This window comes from Myotis brandtii, unplaced genomic scaffold, assembly GCF_000412655.1.
Source record: "Myotis brandtii unplaced genomic scaffold, ASM41265v1 scaffold64, whole genome shotgun sequence".
Classification (NCBI taxonomy): Eukaryota; Metazoa; Chordata; class Mammalia; order Chiroptera; family Vespertilionidae; genus Myotis; species Myotis brandtii.
In genome coordinates this window covers 661,728-671,495 of record NW_005370460.1, presented here as the reverse complement: position 1 = coordinate 671,495, position 9,768 = coordinate 661,728, and the positions used below count along the sequence as shown (strand labels likewise).

Sequence of the window (9,768 nt, the reverse complement as noted above, 5' to 3'; positions counted from 1 at the left end):
GGGGGGGGGGGGGGGGGGGGGGGTGTGTCGGATGTGCCACAGCAGGTGGGAATCTGAGATGACCTCTGGGATCGCTCTGAACTCATCTTCTGACTCCAACCCCAAAGCAGTGCTTCTCACGTGTGCTGAGCTGAAATCCTGTACCATCAGCTGGGATGCTCACAAATGCTCAGATTCTCGCCCACCTTTCCAAGCCTGCAAAACCGGAAACGGGACCACTGGTCTCGCTGCTGATTTTCTCGCTGGGCAGTGGGCTAGCCTAGCGCCACGTCAGCACTGATGCCCGAGCCCCCAGCACAGAGGCAGGTGAGTCATTATTATTATCCCACCTGAGGGCAGGGAACTGAGGCTGGGAGACATTCAGCTGCTTGCCTAAGACAACGCAGTCACGGGGCAAGTAGGCAGCCTGATTTCATTGTTCTGCTTCCCCAGCAATCTGCTTGATAACTTACACTTCCTTCACTACAAATCACCAACTCTATCCAGACCTTGGCAAAGAAAAGACGGAGGAACCAACCTTTCCTCTCCCTCGTCTCTGAGAATAAAACAAATCCATCCTTCTCTAGCTTGTGACTACACACTCACCTGATGGGTCCGTAGTTCAGGAAGACAAACGCCAACAGCACCACCACACAGATGGCTCTTCGCTTCGGACTAGGGACTTTAAGCCTTTGGTTCTAGGGAAATGACCACATGAAGTACAATTAGACTACACCTCAGCCTCACAAAGAACATCTAAGAGAAGGACGCTCTTCCTCAGGTATAGGAATGCTTCAACAACAAACAAAATTCAAAGGGGAGCAAACTGTTCCGACAAGAGCAGAGCCCTCCTCGCCCTCCCATGGGGAGTCAGCCAGTCTGCGTCCCCTTGAGAGGTTCCTGCTGTCTGTCCCTGTCCCCCCAGCACCGTTTCAGTCATGCAATGGGTTGTTCCCGGGCAGCGGGCAGACGGACAGGAGAGAAGCCCGGCGGAGGCAGAGGCACGTTTGGTTGGGGACAGCCCTGCGGGCCCTGGAGCACCAGACCTCGGGACAGACCTGAGATCTGGGCGCCGGGCCCCGCACGGTGCATGGTCAGGTGCACGAGGAAAGGAGCCTCGGGAAGCCGCAGGGTGGGGACACTCAGAAGCCCTCCTGCAGACGGGTCAGGGCTCACCGTGCCCCCTTTCCTAACACTGTTTTTTTACAACTTAATCTGAAATGCAACATTCCCGACTGACCTTCCAGAAAGAAAGGGCACTGCCCCGAGCCCGGCTCCCGCCAGCCCTCACCTCTGACACCACTTGGTCCAGCTGCCGCTTCAGCGAGCCGTTCTCCTTCCTCAGCTTGTCGTTCTCGGACAGGGCCGCCTGCAGCCGCGCCTCCAGCCCCAGCAGGTACTCCTTCTTCTTCTTGCGGGACTGGCAGGCCGACTCCCGGTTCTTTATCATCCGCTGCTGTCTCCTCAGCACAGCAATCTAGCGAGAGTGAAGATGAATGGAACACCTCGAGTCCAGAACCCAATCAGATCAGGTCTTCATAATTCATCTTAAACAATTGTTCAAAACGTGTGTTACTGGTTGTTTCAACTAGGTTTTTTAAAATATTACTCAAATTGAGGTCCAATGATTCAGTAAGGCTTCTCAAACCTAAATGTTCCGTAACTTCCTCTCCTGTCTTCTAGGCTCCTTTACTGCCCTTCCCACTCCCCGCTGGAGACTCGCCGAGAGCGCCTGCGGTCCCTGGCGCCGCACACCCTCAGGCTGCCTCCAGGTCCCAAGTCACTGGCTATTTTCCAGAACCACATCCCGGCCGCTCATCAGGCCACTCAACTGGAGCCACCACCGCTTCAGGTTCCTGTGTGACACGCACGGCCCCCTCCCTGGACTGTCTGTCTCCATCTTCTGCAGGTGACACGAACCTCCCGGGTATACAGGGAGAAGCAAGCACTCACTCACTTTTCCGCCACTCTGCACTGACGCCCTCTGCCCTCTCCTCACCCGCTCAGCAGCCACTGGCCTGCGGTCCTCCCACCCACTGCTGCTGCTCTCCCTCCCTCAAGGGCTCAGGGTCCATCCCTGAGCTTCTGCAGCCGCCTCCTGACCATCCATCACAGGGATCTCTTCCTGTCTACCATTGGCTAAGAACACTTCCCCCGCAAAAACATGCCCATATTGCTACTGTATTGAAAATAAAAAGATAATCATGCGTCTCAGCTACTACCTCAGCTCTCCAGGCCTTCCAGACCATGACCTCCCCACTAGCCCAAACCTTCTGCCCTCACCCACCGCCTGCTCTTTTAAAAGGCTACCCCAGGAGCTCCACACACACCTAACTCGTTCTGTCGTTCAGACCATTCACCCCAACGTCGATGCTGTCCCCGCCACTCGCCTAACTGTCAGGACCCTGCAACTCCAATCCTGCTCAACCAATGGGTGTTTTGATTTTCTCTGAATTTCTTACGCCCTTATCATCTGGAAGACACACCTCAACACTCTAAAGGTCTACACTGTTTCATGAATTTTAACTCTCTCTCCACCTAGATTTTGTACCAAAATCATATAATACTACTTTCCTTTACTACCCACAATGTCTACCATAGTGAAACTTACCGAGCAAAATTCGTTTTATCGTATCTTGTAAACTACGTTATAAACCTTTTTGCTACAGCATTAGTGTAATTTATTTGGGGGGAGAGGGTGAGGTAACAAAATAAGTACATAAAAAGCACCAAATAACAGGTTGATGACTGTAAGTACTAAACCACTGACTTCTACATGTAATGACCTTAAAAACAAACATTCTATGGTGGGGTGTTCAATAACTCTTAATGAGACAGTCAATAAAATTAAATAATTTCATATGGATTTTTAAAATAACAACCCAATTCCCACCCCACTACATTTCCTAGAAACAGAACTACACCAAGCCAGTTAAGTGGACCTGGCACCAAACACAGTCAACAGCATTCCAGCAGAACCCAGAGAAAAGAAACACCACATAAGGGGTCAGAAAAGGGTGTTTTTCCCATTTTTATCCTTTCTTACAAAATGTTACAAGAATGCTGACTTACCTAACCATCCCCTATGACATTCCCCTGTGAAGTAACTGCCCTCCCTCCAGGAACGCGCACGCACGTGCAGCAGGCACAGCCAGGACGGGGCTGCTCCCCGACGTCCAGCTGCTCTCTGGACAGAGCCACTTTGTTCCATCACTGCTACTCTTCCTGACGTTCCGGGGCAGCGCATCCACAACTAGCGCTCTTCCCAGCGCACCCTGTGCACAGCGCCTGGACGGGACACACAGGAGCAGGTTCCCGGGTGGAAGAGCTTATGTACCAGTCCAACAAAGGAACCTACTCCGACGGCTCAGTATCTATGGAATTTGGAGGCTCACAGATGGACACCACTTAATGAACTTCCAACAAGGATTGGGGGTTTCTGTAAACAATGACATGAAAGCACCTGCATGTTCTATGCAGCATTCGTCTCACAGGCTGTCAATGCACAGGCCTCATACTACACAAGGAAAACCACCTGTGGCCAAGCATTCACTTCTTCCCATGGAAAAGATATAATAGTGCTGAATATCTTCAAGTAAGTACTCAAAACTATCAATAAATACAAAAGATGAAGAGTGAAAACAAATGAAACCCAGAGGAATCCCAAACACAGAGTTCCAACTGTCCTCTCAGCAAGCTATCCGAATATGTTGTGTTTGAAGTGTTCTGTACCTCTGAGGCAAGAACCATTATGATGCTCAGACTAAACACACGCGTGTGGGAGGCCGAAGCATGCACAACACTGGGGAGTGTTGGAAAGGCATAAAGAATAAAGACACTTTCCTTCAGAATGCACAGTCCACGGTGAGAGCCACAGAAAACTCCCCTCACACTGCTAATCCTTGCACATCACTCTCTAACCAGCTTTAACCAACCCAAAGTGCTCTTTTGTTAACAATTAATATTCTTCCACATTTTTGTAAAATAGTAACTTTCGGAGGGCACGCCCTTCAAGAATACACAGCACTGATCCTTTCGTTGAGAAAACTGCCATTGCCTTTTTGCACACAGCACTTTGTCCATCTGATTGTTGGGTTAACTCGCATTTTTCTGAATGACTTGTAAGTACTCTTTCTATATTAAAAATGGTTTTAAAAAAACTATCAAAACCTGTACATGAAAGTTCAAAGCAACATTATTCACAATAATCAAAACGTGAAAATGCCCAAATGTCCAGTAACTGGTGAATGGATAATCCAAAATGTGGTGCAGCCAAACAATGGAATACTATTTGGCCATGAAAAAGGATTAAGTACTGATACATGTTACAATATGAACAGACCTTGAAAATATTATGGTGAGTGACAGAAGTCACACACAAAAGGCTGCATCATGTGTAAATCCACTGACATAAACGTCCAGAAGAGGCAAATCCATACAGACAGAAAGTGGAGCAGTCATTGCCGGGCTGGGGAGAAGGGTGTGAGGGGTGACTGCCAATGGGCACGGAGTTTCTTCTCAGGGCCCTGAAAACATTCTGGGATAGATAGCAGTGATGCTAGGTAGCTACTCTAAATACACCAAAACCACTGTACACTGGAAAAGGTGACCTCTATGGCATGTGAATTTTATTCCAGTGATGCTATTAAAACAACAACAGAAACAACTACATAGGAAACTATGGACTCACCCCAAACAAACACAGAGCAGGACAGCCAGTCACAGGAGGAAAGGGACACGGTGAGGGGAACACTGAGACCCACGAGGGCCCCATCCAGCAGCCCAGGGACCGGCCTCCACACGCAGAGGAAGACCAGGGAGAAGGCCTGCAGAGTCACGGTAACAGCCAGCAACACAGAGAACCACAGCTCCGACTCCAGGCGTCTCCTACGATGTATTTTTATAGGAGCAAAACAAGTAGCCAGTTACTCAATGGAGGAATGTTTATAAAGAAAGACTGCAGAACTCTTAAATCACTGTGGCAGCCTCTACGCTAGACAACCCCCAGCAAGCAAAGGGATGGGCGACCCCGTGTGAACTGACGCAGAAGCTCTCTGAGGGCCACACCTGAGGGAGGCACGCAGGACCATGGCGCAGCAGGCGCCATTTCTGCGCCACAGGTAAGACTAGTGCTCCGCATAAAGAACTGCTCGGGGAGAACGCACAGGCAGCCAGCACCATGGCTGCCCCGGGGGGAGCGCGTGGCCAGAAAGCACTCATTCTCCCGAGATGAGTCTGCAGGTGCTGGTTGCAGAAAAGAAATCAGAGACCAGAGAAAGTATTTCTGTATTAAGCTATACACTGAGTGGCCAGATTCTTATGACCACCCCATCAGTACTTCGTTGGGTCACCTTTTGCCTTCAATACTGCGGCGATTCTTCTTGGCATTGACTCCACGAGATGTTGAAAGGTGATGCGAGGGATCTGACACCATGCCTGATGAATAGCACTGACCAATTCTGTGAGATTTGATGGCTGTGGAACCAGCTGCCTGATGGCTCTTTTAACTTCGTCCCACAAATGCTCAATTGGATGGAGATCTGGTGATTGTGGGGGCCACCTAAGCAAGGTAAAGTCTCCCTCATGTTCTTGAAACCACTCCAGCACAATACGAGCACCGTGGCATGGCGCACTGTCTTGTTGGAAGAAGCTCTCCACTGGGATACGCCATCAACATGATAGGATGAACCTATCAGCAACGATACTTGGGTATGCTGTGCTATTCAGACGTTTATAATGATCTGGCCCTCTAGCAACTTCAGCGCGAAATTACAGCTAATTTGCCTACAAATATCAGGTGGTCATAATAATCTGGCCATTCAGTGTAAATCAGCATGTCTTTAAAAAACAAAACAAAAAAAACACAGTTATTTTTTAACCTTATCAGGATGCCAAACTGAAAAACACAGAATAAAGTGGCCACAACATCAACCTAACCTAAAGCAATACGTCAGAAAAAACACCCACCCGCTTCCCTTTTCAAAGCTACTGTAACCTTCTTGCCAAAATTCTTGTTCAAGATAAATTTTGAGAAGCCCCAAACCTCCACCTCAAGTGAAACTGCAAGTATTTTAACAAAGCATGTTTCTCTTTTATTTGCAAGAGTCCCTGATGGCAGGAAAGCCAAAAAACAGGCAGCACAGAAGTAACTTTTTACTGAGTTCTGATGGCTTTTCAGATCTCCAGGTCCTTGCTGTTGCATTTGTTCTGGTGGGTTCCTCTACTTCACAGCCTAAAAAACACCATGATTTCCATGCTTTTTGTTAAAAATTTCACTTACTAAAAAGTAGTATTGGTTGTTTATCTCCTGAGCTCTAAGCTGGCCCACACCTGGACCCAGCAGGGGACCTAGTCCAGGTCTTCCAGCTGGAGGCTCAGCAGGGCATGCTTCCTTTGTGAAACAGAACACGGGCCTCTCCACTCTTCTAGGAGCTTTTGGCAGTGCTCTGCGTTGTAAACAGGTTATTTTACACTCACATTTTTCTTTTTTCTTTTTCTTTTAATCCTCATCCGAGGACATTTTCCCATTGATTTTTAGAGAGAGTGGAACAGACAGGGAAAGACAGAGACAAACATTGGTGTGAGAGAAACACACTGATTGGTTGCCTCCTGCATTTGCCCCAACCAGAGCCCAGGCCGGGGAGGAGCCTGCAATGTGCCCTTGACCGGAATTGAACCCAGGACCCTTTGGTCCACAGGCTGACGCTCTACCCACTGAGCCAAACTGGCCAGGGTTCATATTTTTCTTGAAAGACACTCCTGTGGGTCTCCGGCACAGGCCTGGGCCTCTACCCAGGCTATCTCTCAGGGTCAAGTTTCCAGCGAGAAAAGCTGAGAGATGAGGTAACGCCTCCCTCTGGACATGAGGAGACTTGCTTCTGGCTTCCTGTAGAGCAGCAGGCTCCCCAAGCTCAGCACCCCTCCCACTACAGAGGCCCACACCCAGCTGAGCCTCATCGGCCCCTCCTCACTCACAGGACTGAGGCTGCTGAAATCTTGAACTTCACTGTACAACACTGACTCCAGGAAAAAAATACAAGCTCTGGTCTGGTCTGCCAGGGCCATCCCCTCCGCACTATGTCCGACATCTGCGGGTACCTCGTCCCTGTGATGACTCTGGTGACCCAGCACAGGGACTCCCAAGGGTGGGGACTGGGATGGGAAGGGTCCAGATTACTGAGTACAGAATTAGAAAGAGGCGCAAGGCAAGGCAAGGAAGATGGGCGGAGAGGAAGACCTGGGCCCCCTCGGAGCGGCTGTTCCCTTAATCCATGGCCCTCTGAGGCTACTGGGTCCTTCTTCCCACTGTCCCCACCTCCTGATTCCCAGGAAGGGCCTTGCTCCCCCTGGCCCGCCATGGAAGATGTACAATATAATCTCACCACTTTTTTCCTGGCCTTTTGCCCCAATAACCAAAACAATGTACTAATAAGCCAGGGCCGGAGTCTCGTGAACTTCATGGAGTCGCTGAGAGAAGGGGTGGTGGGCAGTGGAGGGCTGGAAGGTGCCCTGCAGGTGGAAACAGATGCTGGTTTGCAAGCCTCGGTCGGGGTCTGAAGCCAGAGGATCCAGCTCTCCCGGGAAGGCACATCCGCCCCTGGCTCGGGGCGTGCGTGAGAGCTCCCACTCTGAGACAAGGACGTGCTCACTTTTTCCATCAGGATCGGAGCCAAAAGCAAACCATATTTCCTGAAAACTTAGGTGAGGTTTCCAGACTTAAACAGAACACATTTACCAGCAAAAGGCAAGAAGAGAGAGAGATAATTTGAACCAGGCAGCGGTCACAGAGACAATGCGCAGTCGGTGCGGCCTGCAGAGCATGGAGCGCCAGGCACGCACCCGGGCATCAGCGGCCCAGCATGAAGCCAGCCAACAAGAGAACAACAAAGGTAGGAAAAAGGGCTGTGCCAGCATTACAAAGTCACAAAAGATTGACACACTCATTCTTTCTTTCTTTCTTTCTTTTCTTTCTTTTCTTTCTCTTTCTTTCTTCCCTTTCTTTCTTTCTTTTCTTTCTCTTTCTTTCTTCCTTTCTTTCTTTCTTTTCTTTCTTCCTTCCTTCCTTCCTTCCTTCCTTCCTTCCTTCCTTCCTTTCTCTCCTTCCTTCCTTCCTTCCTTCCTTCCTTCCTTCCTTCCTTCCTTCCACTACCCTTATTGTTTAAAAGCATAAGAAGCACATAATGAAAATTTTTCTCTTTGGCCATTTTTAAACCAGGAATTTACACTGACCCAAGTGTTCCTGACCGAGCAGGACTCCATCAGCAGACACGGGCAGCGGCGAGGTGGCCCAGGGCAGGGTTCACTCTGGGTTCCTGAGTGGCTTGGCCGGCTGATGGGCCAGACTGATGTTTCTTTACTTGAAATAAACATTAAGTCAAAACCTCTACCAGCAAACTCACCCTGAAGAGGCTCGGCTCACTCCCTGATGTGCTGGCCAAGGAAAAATAAGCACAAAATCCTCAATGCAGGTTGACTAGGAAATTCATTCTCATCGTCTGTGTCTGTTGCATCGGACACAGTACTTGAAGCTTTCCTTGCAATATTGTCAGCTGTAAACTTGGAAAGCAGTAAGAATGCTAGCCAACAATATGCTAAAAAGACAGTCCTTGGTTCTGCACTTTCTCCTCTGCCATGTCCCCAACACCTCGTGCCCTATGCGCACGCTCACAGCGCTCTCGCAGCACAGAAGCGGGAGACGCATCTTTCATACCAAGAACCTATACTAGTAACGGATGTCGGGCTAACAGACCAACAGACAATTCACAGAAATGCTGAAAACCACAAAGGGGTCAGCAGCACATTGCGATGCTCGTAGTTCAGACAGTAAGGACACGGACTGGGTGAGAGCCTCTGGGGGTCAGAGGGAAGCTCCCAGCACCGCCCCGCACCTGTGCCAGGAGTCCACTGGGCACGGGACAAGCCAGCCTCTCCCTCAGTTCACTGAGTCACGCCCACCCTAACCACTCTCTTCCTGGGAAGCGTTTCTAGACTCCTCTCCACCTGGCTCACCCCCGAGCCTACCCTTGATCGGCTGCTACAATTCCATGACGGCACACTAAGGTTACATCATGTGTCTAACAACTGTGACATATTGCTGATCTGTGGTTAAAGTTCTAATAGTCATTACCTTTTCATGTCTAAAATGTTTCATAATAAATATTTTAAAAGTCCTAACATTATTAAAAAACTGTGAACATTTTCTGTTGCTGGTTCCATTTGGAAGTATTACAGGGAAACATTCAAACTCATAAATGAAAGAAAATTTGAAGGGATCATTTTTTTTTTTAATCTTTCATCATGTTTACCCTCCACAGTCTCTTGTGAAAAGAACATTCTTTTTTTTTCCATTGGTTGTACAAATTTTTAATTAAAGTAACAAGGAACAGCCATGGCCGGTGTACTCAATGGTTAGAGCATCAGCCCACACACCAAAGGGTCTTGGGTTCAATTCCCAGTTAAGGGCACATACCTAAGTTGTGGGTTAGCATCCAGCCCCTGACTGGGGTGCATGTGGAAGGCAATCAGTCGATGTGTCTCTCTCACTCGATATTTTTTTCTCTCTCTCTCTCCCCCACCCTCCCTCACTTCCACTCTCTCTGAAAAAAACAATAGAAAAAATATTCTCAGGTATTAACAACAACTATATATAAATATATATATATTCAGGAGAGAAACCAAGATGGCGGCATAGGTAAACACTGGAAATTGCTGCCTCCCACAACAAATTCAAAAATACAACTAAAAGACAAAACGGACATCACCCAGAACCACAGGAAGGCTGGCTGAGTG

The 9,768-nt window shown here is 48.8% G+C and overlaps 1 protein-coding gene across 1 annotated transcript in view; it reads right to left on the bottom strand.

Annotated features, from left to right (window-relative positions):
• Positions 1 to 9,768, bottom strand: part of ATF6 (activating transcription factor 6) — a gene marked incomplete at its 5' end in the record, with an annotated part of 138,225 nt that overhangs the window by 94,542 nt on the left and 33,915 nt on the right. Inside the window, 2 exons of the mRNA XM_014528541.1 lie at positions 586 to 677; positions 1,271 to 1,456. Of these exons, the coding sequence (XP_014384027.1) occupies positions 586 to 677; positions 1,271 to 1,456 (278 nt within the window). The remainder of the gene's footprint in view (positions 1 to 585; positions 678 to 1,270; positions 1,457 to 9,768) is intronic.